Source organism: Tarenaya hassleriana, unplaced genomic scaffold, assembly GCF_000463585.1.
Source record: "Tarenaya hassleriana unplaced genomic scaffold, ASM46358v1 Cleome1, whole genome shotgun sequence".
NCBI classification, from domain to species: domain Eukaryota; kingdom Viridiplantae; phylum Streptophyta; class Magnoliopsida; order Brassicales; family Cleomaceae; genus Tarenaya; species Tarenaya hassleriana.
In genome coordinates this window covers 6156568-6175850 of record NW_010960187.1, presented here as the reverse complement: position 1 = coordinate 6175850, position 19283 = coordinate 6156568, and the positions used below count along the sequence as shown (strand labels likewise).

At 41.8% G+C, this 19283-nt stretch overlaps 6 protein-coding genes across 10 annotated transcripts; 3 read left to right on the top strand and 3 right to left on the bottom strand.

Annotated features, from left to right (window-relative positions):
• Positions 1–12: 12 nt before the first annotated feature.
• On the bottom strand, positions 13–1984 carry LOC104814790 (reticulon-like protein B1). Its single transcript, XM_010542988.2, has 5 exons — positions 1550–1984; positions 801–981; positions 554–695; positions 403–472; positions 13–300 (listed from the first exon to the last, which is right to left on the bottom strand). The coding sequence occupies exons 1-5, from the start codon at positions 1788–1790 to the stop codon at positions 131–133; spliced, it is 804 nt and encodes a 267-aa protein (XP_010541290.1). The 5' UTR covers positions 1791–1984; the 3' UTR covers positions 13–130.
• A 1139-nt stretch (positions 1985–3123) lies between these two features.
• On the top strand, positions 3124–5218 carry LOC104814787 (50S ribosomal protein L25). The gene is made up of 3 exons (XM_010542973.1): positions 3124–3614; positions 4039–4168; positions 4725–5218. The coding sequence occupies exons 1-3, from the start codon at positions 3192–3194 to the stop codon at positions 4946–4948; spliced, it is 777 nt and encodes a 258-aa protein (XP_010541275.1). The 5' UTR covers positions 3124–3191; the 3' UTR covers positions 4949–5218.
• A 25-nt stretch (positions 5219–5243) lies between these two features.
• On the bottom strand, positions 5244–6295 carry LOC104814777. The gene has a single exon (XM_010542962.2). The coding sequence runs from the start codon at positions 5980–5982 to the stop codon at positions 5266–5268; it is 717 nt and encodes a 238-aa protein (XP_010541264.1). The 5' UTR covers positions 5983–6295; the 3' UTR covers positions 5244–5265.
• Positions 6296–6918: 623 nt separating this feature from the next.
• LOC104814760 (serine/threonine-protein phosphatase PP1 isozyme 6-like) lies at positions 6919–8948 on the top strand. 3 transcript variants are annotated; one of them, XM_010542951.2, is made up of 4 exons: positions 6919–7367; positions 7504–8063; positions 8253–8465; positions 8715–8948. In XM_010542951.2, exons 1-4 carry the CDS (start codon positions 7190–7192, stop codon positions 8730–8732), a joined length of 969 nt encoding a protein of 322 aa, XP_010541253.1. In that variant the 5' UTR covers positions 6919–7189; the 3' UTR covers positions 8733–8948. The 3 variants fall into 3 exon arrangements, with proteins under 3 accessions (XP_010541253.1, XP_010541249.1, XP_010541245.1); XM_010542947.2 differs by having other exon boundaries at positions 8709–8930; XM_010542943.2 differs by having other exon boundaries at positions 8638–8730.
• A 73-nt stretch (positions 8949–9021) lies between these two features.
• On the bottom strand, positions 9022–12144 carry LOC104814751 (protein SGT1 homolog A-like). Its single transcript, XM_010542935.2, has 10 exons — positions 11903–12144; positions 11020–11089; positions 10721–10845; positions 10440–10533; positions 10238–10334; positions 10046–10111; positions 9803–9941; positions 9649–9728; positions 9422–9526; positions 9022–9320 (listed from the first exon to the last, which is right to left on the bottom strand). Exons 1-10 carry the CDS (start codon positions 12060–12062, stop codon positions 9213–9215), a joined length of 1044 nt encoding a protein of 347 aa, XP_010541237.1. The 5' UTR covers positions 12063–12144; the 3' UTR covers positions 9022–9212.
• Positions 12145–12804: 660 nt separating this feature from the next.
• Positions 12805–19183, top strand: LOC104814738. 3 transcript variants are annotated; one of them, XM_010542923.2, is made up of 9 exons: positions 12809–13091; positions 13568–16150; positions 16250–16353; positions 16558–16627; positions 16875–17687; positions 17856–18058; positions 18186–18309; positions 18377–18583; positions 18675–19183. In XM_010542923.2, the coding sequence occupies exons 1-9, from the start codon at positions 12936–12938 to the stop codon at positions 18816–18818; spliced, it is 4404 nt and encodes a 1467-aa protein (XP_010541225.1). In that variant the 5' UTR covers positions 12809–12935; the 3' UTR covers positions 18819–19183. The 3 variants fall into 3 exon arrangements, with proteins under 3 accessions (XP_010541234.1, XP_010541225.1, XP_010541230.1); XM_010542928.1 differs by having other exon boundaries at positions 13026–13116; XM_010542932.2 differs by lacking the exons at positions 18186–18309; positions 18377–18583; positions 18675–19183 and having other exon boundaries at positions 12805–13091; positions 17848–17934.
• Positions 19184–19283: the final 100 nt, after the last annotated feature.

The following is a 19283-nucleotide window of genomic DNA, read 5'->3' as shown; positions in this document are numbered from 1 at the left end:
AAAAGAGGGGGGGGGGGGGGGATGTATCATCTACCTGATATAACTGCGCCACCATTTCACAAACAACACTTTTCCCAACAAAAAAAAATCAGAGTATCTGTGTGTGTGTGTGTCCGGAGAGTAAGACAACTTAATCCTTCTTCTTGTCTTTCAACGGTCCCCTGGGGATCTTGCTGAATACCTTCTCGTCCAACACTGCATACTGCTTCTTGATCTCCACCATGGCTTTCTCCCCAAATGCATCCACCTTGTCTTCGTACTTCTCGTACATCACAGGTACTGTGAAAAGCATCACCATTGCTGCATTGCCCAAAATACAGTTTTTTTTTTGTCACTGTTGTTGATGAATGAAGTAGTGTAACGGATGCAAATGATGCAACACCGGGCAGATGATTAAGTTACCTATATAGGACAATGTCAAGAAATTGCACCAGCTCCCAATAACCGACAGTACCCACAAGCCGGCAATAGCCTAATCACATCCAACGGCAACATTGTCATAAAGAACCACCAAGTTTCAAAACCCTTTACAGTCTCACAGCTTTTGACTTACAGAGAGGAATTTCTTCAGATCTCTCCCGGATGCAATGTCTCGCAGACAAGTGAATGCACGGTTTATCTCAATTCTGAGGCCAGAAGCAAGCTGGAGAATATGTTCTTCGGGGATGTGAACTTCCGGAATCTTTGGAGGGGACCTGGAGGATAATAAATTGTCAAAACATCGAGCTAATGATATCAAGCCGAGGCACAGATCAAGTAATCTGATAAGCAAATATTGATTGAGATCAGTCTTAACTTACTTGTTAATGAAAATGCTCGCATTAGACCATAGGAACAACACAGCCAAGACAACGATCAAGATGTGGCAAAACAGAGTGAGAAGGTGATATTGCATCAATTCGAACAGCACCCAGACAGCTGTTATACCGCCGAGTACACCGCCTGACATCTTCTTGTTCCTCCACATGAATATATCAGCCGCTGCAACACAAACATCAACCCTTACTTAATATGACATAACAAGCAATTGAGTCAAACAAAATCACAAAACGAGACCTTTGACCCATAGAAAAGGAAACACACTACTACATCAGGGTTCCTGCATTTATGAGACTACAAATCAAGATTTTAACATCATTACTAGCCATAGATGAGAAGACCATTAATATAGTTCCCGAAAGAAAAATGACACAAAACCCAACTTGGTTATTCAAAACAGTCATGTAGAACGCTCGCTATCCTTATAATTCAAGCTCTAAAGTCCCTCAACAGAAACACACAAATTCGCTCCGAGCAACGACGATCTGCCTAGATCACAGATAACTACAACACGATAAATCAGAACCTGACTTCATATTTGAAGCTCAAGGTAAGTACCAAAAAAACCAACTATCATCTTAAACTTCTCCCAAAAACCACTGATTACTATCGTTTCATCAACGACTTGAAACAATCAAGCAAAAATACATACAGATAGCAGATTAAGCACTCTCTTCACACGAAATCAAAAAAAAATGAGAGAAATGAGACAGGATTAGAGCACACATACGTTTTCCGCCGCCGAGAACCTTATGAACGGGCTTCTCCCTCCCGAACAAGCGGTAAACCTTAGCCTGGAGGGATGATAGAGACGAAGCCTTCTTCTCGTCCTCGTCATCCGACGATGACGACGAATCTCCGCCGTGGTGGATCTTCTCCGATATCTTGTCCAACAACGATTCCCTCTCCAGGACTTCCACCGCCGGTTCCGGAGCCGCCGCAGTCTCCTCGTGCTTTTGCTCTTCCGCCATTGTCTCCGATCGGTTCGCGCAGATCCAAGCTTCCGATTTCAACGAGCAACAGTGTTCAAAGCGATTTCACCCTACCAGAAAGATCTCGAAGCCTAAAATAGGAAGGCTAGTTGCAAACTCGATCTCAGCCGTTGAAATGACGCATTTGATCTTAGTCGTCAATTTGTTCGGACCCTTTTTTCACAGAACCGAGATTTAACGGCGTCAGGAATAACGGCTCCTCGACCGTCGTTTTCGTCGTTCACGGGGGGGCAAGACGATTAACGGCTCCGTCAACAAGGACATTACATGGCAAGGGAAAAGCATCGTAAGGATTTTTATTCATTCGGCAACGGCAACTTTCAGGTGTCACGCGGTCCGATCAGGAACGGTTGAACAAATCATAGATTGACACGTGACGTAATAGCTGTCATTCCGTACAGGTGGGTCACGCTGTCGTCATATCAAGAAATTATGAACTAAATAATTATATCATCATTAAAGTTGTAGTTATATGCATAAAATATACACACAAGTAAAAAGGTTTTGTATCTGAAGCCCATTTGGTAGCAACATGGGCAATATATAAAATGAAGCCCAATTAAACTTTCTTTCTGGCCCAAGGAAATAAATAAAATTAAAAAACAAAATCAGATAATTCATATTCGCAGACAAATAAAAAATGATTTCATGCAACTAAATGACGCTTTAATGTCAAATAAATAACAAATGTTTTAACCATAAAGAATGTCGAACATGTTTATTCAAAAGATGGTAAATAATGAAATTCAAGACGAATGCATTAAGAGAATGAAACTAAGAAGGAAAAAAAAAGAAGAGAGCGACCTCTTTATGTCCGGAGAGAAGCGAAGGTGATTTTTGCCTTGTGCAAAGACGAACCTCGTAATATACACCGTGGAGTTTTTGTCTGGACGCTTTTACCCTTATCATAGCACATTCTTTTATACCGGTTTGGTCAGGTTTAACTTTTCGTGTTGAGGATTTAATGATATCCCAAGATAGTTGGAAAGTGGATTAGTTGTTGGTATGATTATCATAATAACCCTAAATCAAAGAGAGGATCCATAACCTGAACACATTGAACCGGGAACCGGTGGTTCGGTCGGTGTGGTGTGAGAGGTATCTGTGGAGGGTACTTTTGTCATTTGGTATAGGATTAATGGAATATTGTCAGAGGAATATGCGCTGGTGGACAACCGGATACCATTACGATGGGCCGAATCATTTATGGGCCTATAAATGGACCTTTGAAAGACCCAAATATCAACTGTAAAGGTTTCAACAAGGCCCATCACAGATTCAAAACGGCGTTGTTTCTTCAGGTTCAGAAAAACCCCGCATCTCTCTCTGCATCTCAGCAGCTAAACCCTTTCTCCGTCTCTCCCCTTCTCTCCGGAAGCTATGTTGCTCCGTCGTGCAACTGCACTGCCAAAAACGCTTGGTAACCTCCGGTTATACTCTCCGTCTGCGAACGCGGCGGTTCTGGAGCAGGCCGAAGTATCGGAATTAAGCTACCTCCCCGGGTTCCCAAGACCCGACCCGAAGTTCGCGGAGACGATCTTGGCCGTACCTCGGTCTGCCTCCGGAAAGAGCATCGCAGCCAAGGAGCGGAAAGCGGGTAGGGTCCCTTCCATCATTTTCGAGCAGGAGGACGGGCAACATGGCGGCAACAAGAGGCTTGTGTCCGTTCAGACCAATCAGATCAGGAAGCTAGTTACTCATCTGGGTCGGTCCTTCTTCCTGTCTAGACTCTTTGATGTCGAGGTCCGATCCGAATTCGGTTCTGAGGATGTCATCGAGAAAGTTCGGGCTTTGCCCAGATTGGTAAAATCTTAGCTTTTTTTTTTTTTTTGGTTCTCCTATATGTTTTCCCCTGTGTCGCATTTGCTTATAAACTGGTTCAGGACAGTCCCTTCCAGTTATAGAAATGCATTGCGTTGATCCAGTTAAGAAATACTTGTAGATTAGTCTTGACATTGATGAATCGTATATATAGGATATGTAATTCAGGAGCTCGATGAAGTGCAGGATCCTTGGCTCGTTTCTTTTCTCCATTTTCTGTATTTCAGTGTTAACGTGTTTTCGTATCGATTTTGGTTTAGTATGATCCAGATCATTAGAGGGTTTATTGCTGCATAACTCGGCTGTTTAAATCGAATCTTGATATATTTCTGGTATTTGACGTGGGCTAATAATGGTTATGCATCCTCCTTTGTTAATACAAGCTTTCTGTTCCATAATGTAACAGCTTCATTTGCACGCGAAAACAGATGCTCCTTTGAATGTGACGTTCATAAGAGCGCCTCCCGGTTCTCTTTTGAAGGTTGACATCCCTCTAGTGTTCAGAGGAGAAGATGTATCTCCTGGATTAAGGAAAGGTAAATGGTGAAGAAAGCTGTACACTTTTTGTTCTGTTGTTTTTATGTTTTATATCCTAATGAGTTATCCATGCATGGAAGAGTAAGCAAGTACTTGTGTTCTTGATTGAGTTCGTTAGTTCATGCAATGGAGTTGGATTGATTTGGGCTTATTCGCCTCTCTTGAAATGATAAGAACACAAAACTGAGACCAGTGATCATGTAAATGTAAGGTTATATGCAAAGAAAGGTCGCAAATTTCTGCTACCCAGGTTTCGAGAATTATTTCTTGGTTCAGGCTAGAAATCATCAGTTCCTGTAGATAGCCTTAGGTTTGATGGGTAAAGCCTCAGCCTGTCAAGAATTTGGTTAAGTATGAGAGCATGGAGCTTAGTTTTCTGCATGTACTGGTTAATTCGGGCATTGTTATTTGCACTCTCATTGTGATCCTTTTTGGGGGTCGTGATGTTTCATTCAATGCTTATGTTCTACCCGGGCTTCCGGATCGTAGCACTTGTTTCTTGAATCTTTCTGTTTGGTTTTTCATTTTGATTCTTTTACCCTAATTTCTCTGCAGGAGCATATCTGAATACGATCAAAAGAACGGTCAAGTTCCTCTGCCCCGCTGAAATCATACCTCCATATATAGATGTAGATCTCAGCGAATTGGATGTCGGGCAAAAGCTAGTAATGGGAGACCTCAAGATTCATCCGGCATTAAAGCTTGTGAAGCCGAAAGATGAACCTGTTGTTAAGATAGCGGGAGCTAGGGTGTCAGACCAGCAAAAGAAATCAAAATAAACAACTGCCGAGCTATTAACTGCTGTTTCTTGAAACATTGATGAAAAAATTGTGAAACTTTTAGGGTTTCAAGATCATTGGAATGGATGTTTTTAGTGTTGCTGGAGAGGGTGAAGTGCAGGAAAATGGCAGTTTCCGGCAGAAATTTCTGGCCTTTTTTTTCTCCTTGCATGCCATTTTCAGGTATATCCAATTCCCAGAATGGAAAGAACCTTTCTATTGTTGAATCGTTATGTAGTTAATAAAAGATAGTGACAGTTATTTTCTCTATATCAAATGTGTATATAACCTAAGGTAAGGAATAATAACAAAGTTCCTTAAATTTCTACGTGTTTTTGGCATCTGACATCATGAAATGTAAGCTCGGAGGTGTTATACATCATAGTACAGTCCCTTCTCAGATGAAAAGATTTCTTGAAAATCTTCATGATCTTCACCTTACCATCTACTCTAATGGCGCTGCTCACATTCATTCCTCTTCCATTCAAACCCGGAACCGATGCTAACCTCGACGTAACAATCTCAGCCGTCAGATTCATCTGAACAGTCTTTTTTGCCGGAATCTTCACCGGAAAATCTCCTCCTCCTTCCCCTATGACTTCATGGACGAACCAAACCATCGTAGAGCCGTTTGTAACGCTAAAGGACGCCGCGTTGGGGTTGTGAACGGAGATTTTCACTGTGACGGTCAAGTTCGAGTCCGCCCTGATGGTTCCGTTGTCTATCTCGAGCCGGTGGCTGAAGGATGCGGAATGGACGGTGAGATTGGGGTTTCGGATGTGGAAGAGAGTGAGGGCGAGGACGATGAAAGTGACGGTGAGAAGCAGAACAAAGGAGGCGACAAAACCAAAACAAAGGATGCATCTTGTCGTCCGACCAGACACATGTTTTGGCCGACCGTTGCCGTAGTCATCTTCTTCGGGTTGGTCACTACGAGGTGCGTGAGAAAGAGGGGCTAGTGGTTTGGCTTGGTCCTTGTTGGAATCAGCCATGGTTGAGCTTTTTGCTGCATATGTATACATACATACATACATATATAGAGAGAGAGATGATATAAGGCATATTTTCCAAAACGCGTTTGCAGGAGAGATAGGGCTATTCTATTGACTAAGAAAGAGAGGAGAGGAGATGACTTTTGGTCGTAGATGATAGTGAGTGAATGGTGAGAAAAGGTGAAGGTTCTAAGAAACGACGGTGACTGTAAGTTTGTAAACTATGGAGACTCAGAGCGGGGGGAGAAGAAGAGTCAACCGGTTTATGTTTCAGACCGGTCCGGTTCTGTTGTTTTCGAGAAACAAGCAAAACCAGAATCGGCCCGGTTCAGAAGGTTCCTCGGTGATGATACGTGATTTTCTTTTATCAAATATGTTGCACAAAAACAATTTGTTGTATGGCTGTACTTCTAGAATGGAAAACAATTTCATTGAAAATATCGAATTTGATCAAATTTCAAAAAGCAAATATAAATTTTTTTCTAAGAGTCAAATTAAAAAAAAATAAATGATCGGAATTTTGTAAAAAAAAATTCTATAATTCCAAGTCGAAAAAAATTTCTTATATAAAATGTCAATTTTGTCAAATATCAAAAAACAAATAGAGTTTTGTTCGTAAGTATCAAATTAAAAATAAACTAATTTTTTTTTGTCAAATTCTAATTGACACACTAAAATCCAAACCCTAATCTTAGCCTTAATCCATAGTCCCAAGACCACGGTCTGAATCCTCGTCATCACCGAACTCATATTGATTTGATGGTGGACGAATACTTGAAATTTAAATAACCAACTCGTGAATTGAGTGATATCGATTTTCTAGTTTATTTGGCCAACCCGACCAAGAGACCAAACCTCTTGGCTCCAAGTATGGAGTCACGTGAGGAGTCACGTGCTGGAGATGGGCACGCTCCCTCTGTTCCTTGATCAATGATTATGGACGGGATTAAGTACCGCCGTTACGACATGAAAATTTATTTTTTTAGGTTTTCCTTCCTGAAACGTACTTATCCTCTCTCTCTCTCTTGCTCCGCGAAACCTCACTCCGGTATCTATAGAACGCTTCGAGTTGGTCAATCGATGCCGGAGTTAGATCTCTCTGGGGATTCGGTAGGAGATAAGTGTACATGAGACGGGATTTTTTGTCGGAGAAATTCTTCGGCTTGGTTGTAGTGTTTTCGTGTTCGCGTGGTAGAGAGAGAGAGAGAGAGAGAGAGAGAGAGATTAGGGTTTTGGTGGGTTTGTAGCGATGGACGCGAATTTGCTGGATGATATAATACGGAGGTTGGTGGAGGCGAAGAATGGGAGGACGGTGAAGCAAGTGCAGCTGACGGAGGCGGAGATACGGCAGCTTTGCTTGACCTCGAAGGAGGTCTTTCTCACTCAGCCTAATCTTCTCGAGCTCGAGGCTCCCATCAAAATCTGTGGTATATAATGCCTACCCACGATACATGCGTTTACTAATTTTTATATATATATATATATATTCTGCTTGTTCCTCTGTTTCGCTTGTTGAAAATGCTGTGAATTGATCGAGTATTGATGTGTCTTAATGATGAACAGGTGATGTTCATGGTCAGTTTTCAGACCTCTTGCGGCTGTTCGAGTATGGCGGCTACCCACCAGCTGCAAATTATTTGTTCCTCGGGGATTATGTGGATCGTGGTAAGCAGAGTATAGAGACAATATGCCTTCTTCTTGCCTACAAGATCAAATACAAGGAGAATTTCTTTCTCCTTAGAGGCAACCATGAATGTGCTTCAATCAACCGCATATATGGGTTCTATGATGAATGCAAAAGAAGATTTAATGTCCGTCTGTGGAAGACTTTCACTGACTGCTTTAATTGTCTGCCGGTTTCTGCTCTTATCGACGACAAGATCCTCTGCATGCACGGTGGATTATCCCCCGATTTGAAGAACTTAGACGAGATCAGGAAGATTCCTCGCCCTATCGATGTTCCTGACCAGGGACTCCTATGTGACTTACTGTGGTCTGATCCTGACCGAGATGCTGATGGCTGGGGAGAGAATGACCGAGGTGTCTCGTATACATTCGGGGCTGACAAGGTTGCTGAGTTCCTCCAAATTCACGACCTTGATCTCGTTTGCCGGGCACATCAGGTGAAGTGAACATATAAACTGGTTATACTCTATCTAGTTGGCTGCTGCCTATATTTCAAATTTGGTTTCATTTCATTTGATTCTTACCAACTCTAACTGCTAGTCATTTGGACACTGATTGATGTTCGAAACATTTGGAGGGTCTTTAGATTTGGGGCAAGGTCTGATTCGAGATTAATGATTCTGCAGGTTGTAGAAGATGGGTACGAGTTCTTTGCACAGAGACAGCTGGTGACTATATTCTCAGCGCCAAATTATTGCGGGGAGTTTGACAACGCCGGTGCAATGATGAGTGTGGATGATACCTTGACATGTTCTTTCCAAATCCTCAAGCCATCTGATAAGAAAGGAAAATTTGGAATCAACAACACTGTGCCGAGGCCAGGAACTCCGCCTCATAAGGTAACACCATCTCATCTACCTACCCTTCTTCACTTACATAAACCTTCCCAAATAGTTCGTCAGGAATGGCCATAAGGAAACAGTGTTGGGAATACAACAGCAAATACGGATACAAGTTTAGTTTTGACATTCTACATCAAATTCAATGATGGTTTTTTTTTTTATGGTATAGGTCCATTGTCTAAATTCCCTATCTGGATCAGGCTCACAGCATTGATGTTCTGTTTCCCTCTTTTCACCTAGTTGCAGGGCGGAAAAGGCGGCTAGACCACTTGTATGTAGGGCCAACCCCATGGTTCTGAACCGAGTTTTTGTTGTGAGGAGGTAAGAGGTTATTGTTTTGCATTTGAGATGCTATTTATGCTTGTGATTGTTGTCTCTTCTTCTACTTGCTATTGTGTAAAGAAAGAAAGCAAAACACCCGTTAAAAGTGAACGTGTCCTTTTGTAGCTGATCACTGAACCACTTGGGATTTGTCCGAAACTTTTCTTTGATGATATAGAAATCTCTTGGCTCATTACACAAATGGCTCGAACCCCACATTGCACCGCCAAACAAACACAAAGGCCAAACGGCCATGAAAGCAGCATTCATTACACAAAAGGGTTGTCAATTTGGTTTTAAAAAAAATGGTTCGGGACAACAACAAAAAAGATCGCTCACAGACTTGGAAATCAAAGTTCAAACTCATTACAGAAACTGAAAAGAGTGGATAAATCACTAGCAGAGTTGGAAATGAGCTGATTATCAATACTCCCATTTGCGGAGCTCCATGCCGTCAGGAGGAGTGCTCTCCACCTTCTTCGTTCCCACCTCTTTCCAGTTCGTCGACAGCACCGTGCCGTTCGACTCCACCTGTCCCCGTATGTCATCCGACACCGACAGATAGATACATAAGCCGTGATTGATCAGTTGCAGTTGTATGGTAGTTGATTATGTATACAAGATTTGCTTACAAAGGATTTGCTCATGGCTCGCCTCATGTCCTCGTCAGCACCCTGGTAGATCTCACGGAAAAACTTGTTCAGGGCCGCGTCCCCGTCCAGCTTCTCTTCCTTCTCCTGCAATCACCCCATTAACAAAAAAAGACAACCCCTTTTACCAGAATTTGTTCCTAGCAACCAGCTTTTTATCACACAAACGTTGTTGTATATAAGGTAATTGATGAGACAAAAAAAAAAACCTCTTTCTTAACTTCGGCTTCCAGCTTGTCCCAGTCTTTTATCGCCTTAGAAGACGGGTATGCCGGTCTCTGAATTGCGGCTGCACCCGAATACACATTCGTCATAAGATGACTATCACATTGACTATGAAATACGTCAGAGCTTTAGGACAACCTGATGCGACGTTTGGTTTCAATGCAACCGCTGGTGCTTTGCTGTATTCTAGGGATGTCCAGGTGATCACATCGGCTTTCGCGAGACGGATCTCTACTTTAGTTGACAATACTTCGTATCTGCACTTCTCTGGTATAATCTGAACACTCCCCCGAAAAGAAGGAAAAACAAAGAAATATGAACCCGATAAGAGCACTACTATGTGTTGAAAACGCCGATAAATTCATTTGACAAGCAAAGTACCTTTCCGAACAATCTAGGTTGGAAATGATAACCATCCTCCCCAGGAACATCTATGACAACACTCAGCTGCAAAACTCAGACAGAAATCGCATATCGATAAACTGTTCAGACTATATACCACGGATGAATATTCTTGATTGGTTCTTATACTAGGTGAAATACAATGAGAAAAATGGCTAGGATGATACTCACAATCTGCTCGCCAAACTCAACATTTACGTTTTGTTTTGGTACCCCTTTCGCGAAAATCGTCACCACCACTTCCTCTGGCTTCTGGTAGAACTCATGTCTGTTGAAAGCATCGGGTTTGGATTGAGATATTGATGGAACGCCTAAGAAGTTCGAACGAGAACATATGTTCTGAATGTAACATTCCTACAACAGGATCCCCCACCTGTATTTCGGTTTGGAAACACTGGATGCTGGTGCTGGCACTGAACTAGAAGGTAAAGTCGGTGACACTGACTTAACCAAATCTTTGTCTTCTTCTGAACACATTGAAAGAATGTTGTAAAATTAAACTCTTGGTGCAGAATATATTGAAATTTCCTCACTCTATCATGGGAATACATAGAAAAGACAGTAGCACTTGAGAATGTTGTCCTGGCTAGAAGGCAGGGCAAACAGTCTTAAAACCAAAACTTGAAGAAGAAAAAATCCCGAAGGGGCAAGTACCTTCAATCTGAAGATTGCATTCCTTGATCAGCTTCTTAAATTTTGGCTCATTTGGCGCAATGGAAGCACCTTTTTCAAGGGCAGTTTTAGCGGTGCGATATTCTTCAAGCTTCATACAGGCAGTGCTGCAGATAATAGCAACCCAATTAGGATTGTGGGAATGTAACCATCACACATAAGCACATATCATCTATCCAATATGACATCAAATGGAAAATCGTAACTTCCACACAATATCATTATCATCCAAATTTTTACATGCAATGAAACAGATGCACACAAAGACTATGAATACAGACCCCTTTCTTAGGTATGCTTTTGTGAGTGTTGGATCCAGCTCTATTGCTGTGTTTGCATCTGCAACAGCTTCTGCTCATGAAGAAACGATGAGAAATCATATGTCAGACATGAAAATGGAAGATAATATACGGAACACTCCAAAATAGATTGTACACAATCTGCTTAACAGAAGCAAGGTGTGATTAAACATTAGGTAACAAAGGATCTGTGAATTATACCCGAAGCCGATCATGACCATCCTAACTAAATCAAACAAAGCTCGAAGAACATAAATGATCATCCCAACTAAATCAAACAGATTTAGACCCAAAGTAGATCATGAATTCATCACCCCAACCCAACCACGATTCCTCAATGCAAGCATAACAGCCCCGAATTATGGCAGAAACCGTCCTTCTTAGATGCAAAATTTGCACATGCCACACTACTGACGACGAGTACGCAGTTTATTTATTTCTCATAGTATATCGAAGGTGCATCCACCAAGCACAAATCCAATAACTTTCGACTTGGAAGAACAGAACAGTACAACATACAGATAAACACAATCGACACACATCAAACCCACATCGAACAGTTCTTCAAGAACAATGAAAAATGTTTGTTTCTACATATTCCAAACATAAACCGCAACATCAAATCGAAACCCAATATTCCGAACAGAAACACAAATATAAGGAACAGTTCTATCAACCGAATGGAAACCTAGATTTCAAATTCACAAAAAGTCACATGAACAGGCTTGTGAACCCTAAATTGACAACTAACAACACCGAGAAAAAAACTCTGTTCCACTAAATACGATGAGCTAAGGGAACAAAGAACCGAAGAGACGAAAATCGAACCAATAACCGCAGACAACGCGAGGGAACGAAGAATTACCGGTAAAGCGTCCGACCTTGATGTTGGCCTGAGCACGATCCGCGAAGAATTCGGCGCAATTGGGATCCAAGTCAATGGCTCTCGAGTACAAGTCAACAGCCACATCGAAGTCGTCGTCTAGGAAAGCTTCTTTAGCTTTCTCCGCCAGCTCTTTCGCCATCGCCGACTTAATCTGGATTTAGAAGAACCAAGAGAATAGAGAAGACAGACGCAAATGATACGTAAGGAATTAAGTAAAGGCCAAGTTATATATACGTGTGTATATATCGAAACGACGCAGGCTCGCGTCCTAGATCCTTCCTTCTTATAGAAAATTAAAAAAAAAATCTGCGGGAAAATGATCATTATTACGTCTTATATTTTACGAGGTATTTTTCGTTTTCAAGTTTTAAATTTTTAAATAATTTTTGGATGAATTTAAAAAACTAAATCTTTCATCAAATATATTTTTAAAAATATTTCCTATTAGATTATACAAAAATTTCTAGTAATTGCATATACACACACACACACGCACCACCACAGCACATTGTCCATTGGAAAAATTCAACTCCGGTTAATCATTACATAAATATCTAAATCTTTTAGTAGCAAATTGTGGATTCAAGTTATCATAATTTAATATAATAAATTTTATATTATTGCTTTCCATTTGTCAAATTTTATATTATAATCACATGATTTATAATAAATAATCTTTTATGATGTGTTCTTTCCGTGGCCCTTCTCGCCTTGGGCATGGTATGGGTTTTGTTAGGCCATAAATATTTTTAAACAAGGTTTATACTTTGGCCTTTAAAATTGGGCCTTAAACTTGAAATTTTTAGCCCGCTTACTTAACGGGCGGTATCCTTCCGTTAAGGTTTATTCGCTTCATCGGTCCGTTAATCAACCCCGCCGTTACCAACTCCGTCACTCGTGAGACTCTACCTGTCCGTCGTCTTCTTCTTCTTCTTCGATCACTCTGGCTCGTTCGTTGGCTCGGCCGGCGTAGGAATCGCGCGATTCGACTCGGTCTGCCTCGACTGGTCCGATGAAGTGCAGAGCCGTCGCGTGTCTTTGGTCTGGCGCGCCTCCGTCTCATCGGATTACTGCCACCGCTGTTCTGACCCAACCTGCGACGCTCTACACCGCCGGATCTGATGGGTCCATCATCTGGTGGAGCATCTCCTCTTCCGAGTCCAACTCGGTAACTCGGCTCGTCCATGCTCTTGGTCGTGTTCTCATGCTCTGTCATTTGGCTTACTGATACTGGATCCAGATTCTTCGTCATTTCATTTTTTTCCTGCGGTTATTTCTCTAGTGATGATGATGTTTATTGAATTTTGATATATAGATGCGTAGATAGTTTCTCGTAAGCAAAAAAATTTCCCGGTATATCGTTAACCATCTTGCCTTGTACTTCGCGTTCTTTTGTTAGTTCACTGGGTTAATGTTCGTACTTGACATGATGGTTGTCCGATACTCTACTTGGATTTCACCGAGCATGCCATTCTTAGACATGAATCAAACATGTCAAAGATAATCGAAGAGATCATTGTCCAGTTCATGCGTCAAGCTGACAATTTGATCCAACTGAGAAGAGAATTTACGTGTTTTGTGTTTGTGAAAGTTGGATAATCTTTAGTTTTCGTTTTCATCTCATTAGGCTTTTGAATTTGGCAGGAGGTTAAGGCAATTGCTATGCTGTGTGGTCATGCTGCACCTATAGCAGATCTTGCCGTATGTGATCCTACTGCAGTTTCAGGGAATGGAAATACAGCGAGTTGTTCAAACAACGATGAAATGAACTCGATCCATCATAGCCGAGCATTGATTAGTGCATGTACTGATGGCGTCTTGTGTGTATGGAGCAGAAGTAGTGGGCACTGTAGGCGTAGGAGAAAGCTACCTCCTTGGGTGGGCAGTCCTTCAGTTTTGTGCACCTTGCCTTCAGAGCCGAGATATGTCTTTGTTGGATGTTCTTTTTTCGATAATCATTCCCTTGATTCAGTTGAAGGTGTTGATGCTTCTGCTGATGCAGATTCTCATAACAGAAAGTCACCGAAATGCACAGTGGTGGTTGTCGATACGTATACTCTTACGATTGTTCAGACAGTCTTCCATGGAAATTTATCGATCGAGCCTTTTAAGTTCATGGGTGTGGTTCAATTGGAAGAAAATGAATGCTTGCTCATGGCAGATTCATCTGGTATGCTGCAATTGGTTCCTGTGTCAGAGGACCCGCACAAGGATGGTGAGCGCGAAACAGGAGTGGGCAAAGGCTCCTTTACATTTAGAAATGTGTTAAATGAGGGAGAGATGGTTGTATCAGTGACAACACATCAAAATCTCGTTGCTCTTCTGTCAAAGCATCGGTGCGTGTTTTGGTTGTTGAGTCAGGGCAAGGCAATAGGAGAGATCTCTTTTGTTGAGAATCTGGTCTGTGCAGGAGATCATTCTCTTAACACACATGTTAAAGGAGCTATGTTTCTTTCCTCCTGGAATACATCTACTGCCAAAAATGATCAACATGATATAAATTCTGAAAAAATTGTGGTGTGGAATGATGGCGGTTCTGCTGTTATGTATGACATATCATATAGAAACTTAGAATTTACATTTAAGATTCTTGGTGAGGTTGTTATCGGTTCGGATCAGTGTAATGGCAAATCGCTGTTTCGCTTTGTACAGTTGAGGCAGCATCTTCTTCGTGTTGAATCAAGCTGTTGTGACATTGAAGAACCTCTGCAGTGGAGGCCCAATATAACAGTCTGGTCATTATGTCATGGAAATGGAAACGAAAGAGAATTACAGATTCCGTGCAAAATGCTTGGAGAAGGACCTTGTTTTACTGATTGGTTCTCAAGCTCTTGTTTGAATCTTGGGGATGGAAATGCTAGCGAAACCAGTATTTCACAACCAGGAAGTCAATGCACTAGCGATTACAATCTTAAAATTTATGCTTGTGACAAGGGCCGGACTGTGTCTTCTTCCATGGTTATCTCTGAGAACACATATGCTCCGTATGCTGTTGTCTATGGCTACTCTAGTGGTGAAATAGAAATCGTAAAGTTTGAGTTGCTTCATGGACTTGATTCACCTGCTGCAAGCCCGAGATTGGAGACCGATTCACTTGTCTCTAAACAGATATTCTCTGGACACACGGGGGCTGTCATATGCTTGGCAGCTCATCGGATGCTAGGCAAAGCAAACGGATGGAGTTTTACTCATGTTTTGATATCTGGAAGTATGGACTGTACGGTCCGTTTATGGGATCTCGACAGTGGAAATGTAATTATGGTCATGCACCACCATGTAGCCCCTGTGCGCCAGATTGTTCTTGCACCTGCTCGGACGGAACGCCCATGGAGTGATTGTTTTCTTTCTGTCGGGGATGACTCATGTGTTGCTCTTTCTTCCCTAGAGACTTTGCGAGTGGAGAGAATGTTTCCAGGACACCCGGGCTATCCTGCAAAAGTAGTTTGGGATGGTGCAAGAGGCTATGTTGCAAGCCTTTGTAGATCCCGTTCTAGAGCATCAGATCCAACTGATGCCTTGTACATTTGGGATATAAAGACAGGTGCTCGAGAGCGTGTTCTCCATGGAACTGCTGCACATTCCATGTTTGATTATTTCTGTACAGGCATCAGTGTGAAATCCAGTTATGGCGCTGTGCTAAATGGAGATACCTCGGTATCATCTTTACTTTTTCCAGTGGACGAAGAGAAAAGTTCATTTTATTTGAAGAACTATGAGAGAGTGGGTTCTTTGTCATCAATGTCTAAGTCAAGTGCTTCTGAGACAAATTCTAGGCAAGGGAATCCTGTAGAACCATCTTCTCTTCAAAGCAAAGCATATCCTCCTATCAAATGCACTTGCCCTTTTCCTGGAATCTCTGCTCTGATTTTTGATCTTTCGTCATTGGCAATTTCTTCGCAAGTGCATGCCGACTCTAGGCATGAGACTGTGGAAGAAAGGGCTGGCATTCCAACTGCACATCATAAGACTTCAAATGGCAAGTCTCCTGGCCGACAAATTGCAGCTAACTCTGCAGAAGTCACTCACATGGACAAGGCAATTGAGGAATATCTGATTCGATTTAGTTTATCGTTTCTGCATTTGTGGGGTATAGATTCTGAACTCGATCAAATGCTAATGACACAAATGAAACTAAAAAGACCAGGGAATTTTATAGTAGCCTCCGGTTTGCAGGGAGACAAAGGGTCATTGACATTGACATTCCCGGGTTTGAGTGCGATATTTGAGGTATTTTGGACTATTCCTCCCAAAGCCACCATCTTATTTCCTATCACACATGTTTCATCTTCTTCAATTTTTTTCTGATATCCTAATATGACATTTCAGCTCTGGAAATCATCATCTGAGTTTTCTGCTCTGCGATCCATGATGATGGTGTCGCTTGCACAGTGCATGATTAGTCTCTCTCACTCCACTGCTCCAGCTAGTAGGTAGAACAGCTGTTTCTTTGAATCTCTTATATTATATATCTTGGCATATCCATATATGAAGACAAAATCGATAGAAATTGGATAGTTTTCTTGATGCTCAATGCTTTGATTTTCATGATCATGAGTGCAAAATGTTCTCGATGTTATATATTTTTCTTTCGACATATCGGTATTCTTATTTTCGGTGTCCTTAAATCTTTACAGTGCCTTGGCGACATTCTATACACGGATTCTTTTCGAGAAATATCAAGATTTGAAACCACCTTTACTCCAGGTAAGCACTTAGGATTTTTGAAGGGATAATAGTCTCAACTAAAATTATGGTTTTCGAAGTAAGTCACTAGTTGACGCATTAATCTTTATGTTAATTACCATAAGAAGTGCTTTTCTGGGATGGTACAGAAATCTCTTCGCGGAAATTGATATTTTTGTGGTTTGTGAAGAAGTTGTATGCATTTCTAAATCCGTGACTACTGGATAGATATCTCATTTTTTGTTTTCTTTTCCTGGTGTTTTTGTAGCTTTTGGTGACATTCTGGCAAGATAGAAGCGAGCAAGTCCGTATGGCCGCTCGGTCTTTATTCCACTACGCTGCTTCTTTAGCAATACCTCTTCCATTGTGCAGTGATCACGCATGTGAACACGCGAAACTGGTGAGATCTCTATCTGGAATCAGGGAACCGGAATGCGATTCTCAGAACACAGAAGAAGATCCCACAGACAACAATATGGCCTCTGAGCAGTTTCATGAAGCTCATCGGGTTTCTCAGGCCGAGGAGTCAGAACTGCTTTCGTGGCTTGAATCTTTTGAAATGCAAGACTGGGTTTCTTGTGTTGGTGGGACAAGTCAGGATGCAATGGCATCTCACATAATTGTTGCTGCCGCCTTATCAATTTGGTACCCGAGTCTTGTGAAACCTAGTCTGCCCATGCTGGTTGTCCACAGATTGATAAATCTTGTCATGGCCATGAATGAGAAATACAGCTCCACGGCCGCAGAGCTTCTCTCAGAGGGCATGGAGACTACGTGGAAACAATGGATAGGACCTGACATTCCTCGTATAGTTTCGGATATATACTTCCAGATAGAATGTGTCAGTGGTTCAGGTTCATCCGGAGAACATAAATATGTACCATCGACATCTATTAAGAAGACCCTGATTGAAGTTCTTCTCCCGAGTTTAGCCATGGTTGACGTTCTAGGGTTTCTGAGCATAATAGAGAGCCAGATATGGTCCACTGCTTCTGATTCGCCTGTTCATATAGTGTCTCTCTGTACTCTGATCAGAATTGTTCGTGGTTCTCCGAGAAATCTGGTGTTGCATCTTGACAAGGTTCGTTATATCTTTGCCCAAAATAATGATCCAACTGCAAAAGTCAGTTCATCACACCTATCTCTGGAGCTGGTGTATACGTATATTGGCTTGAATGTCACTATAATTGTGCTATTCTTTTTCGTACTTCCCTGGAGAGACTTGAATAACATTTGGACAGGCTTGCAGGTAGTTAACTTCGTTCTTCAGACGATGGACCCGAGCAACTCTGTCATGCGTAGGACTTGCCATCAAACTTCTATGACAGCAATAAGAGAACTCATGCGTGTGTTCCCAATGGTGGCCCTGAATGACTCGTCAACAAGGTTAGCTGTCGGGGATGCAGTCTCGGAGATCAACAATGCTAGCATTCGGATACATGACATGCAAAGGTAAACTTTAATCGTTTTTCCTCGAGGATAGATGTGGGTTTATTGCTTTGTTCTGTCCTATCTTTAACTAAACTACAAAGATGGGAGACAGGTTGAGCTCGGTGTTTCGTGTTTTTCTCCATTGCAGTGTTACGAAAATAAAGGTGTTGGATGCGAGTGGACCTCCAGGGCTTCCACGTCTGCTCGGAGGATCATCAGAATCTGCAGTAACAACAGCTATATCAGCTCTCAGCTTTTCTCCAGATGGAGAGGTATATACATATACTACTCGTGGTCATGTACTGTTCGGGGCATAATATCGATATTTGTAAATGTCAGGGACTGGTTGCATTTTCGGAAAATGGGTTATTGATCAGATGGTGGTCTCTCGGGTCGATTTGGTGGGAGAAACTGAGCAGAAGCCTCACTCCCGTTCAATGCACAAAACTGATCTTTGTTCCTCCTTGGGAAGGATTCTCATCCAACACTTTTAGGTCCAGTGTTATCTCAACTATCACCGGACAGGATCAAGACCGAGTTGCCCAAGTATTTCTCTCGTTTTCGTTTCCTTAATCACATAAAACTTAGAATTTTCCCCATATATCTATTATCTAATCTTTTCTGCATTTTTTTATAGGAAAATTGTAATAACTTGAGCAATGCAGACTGGGTAAAGCAACTCGTTCATCATGTTGACCTCTCATACCGTCTCGAATGGGTCGGAGAACGGAAAGTACGACTCACAAGACACGGTGTTGAGTTGGGCACTTTCCCTTTGTAGCCCGAACTCCAATTGAAAGCATCCGAGTGTTTCAGACGAAAACCTAAGCTCTTCTCCTACATTTTGTTTTGATCAGTTCCTTGAGTTTCTGCAGTTTCGGGGGCAGAAAAAGGGGAAAAAAAAAACCAGAGTTCAAGACAGAAGAACAAAGGGTATCTATCTGCCCATTTAGGTAAATTTTTTTGAATAGTGAATTTGTCTCATAATACATATTTGAAATCAATAGTAGCTCTATGTTTAGTTGTTGCTTACTCACTCATACACGTAATGTTATGATTGATTTGTGTAAATTTGACACATGCACACTGAAGTTGTTCTCTTCAAGACTTTTTGCATAAAATGTGAACGCAACTTCGGATTAGGTCTCTAATCGTGTCCTATATACACGTTCACTATATCTATATATGTATATATATGTATATATACATGCCAATTTGGTTTCGGGCGTGGGGGGGGTGGGGGGTT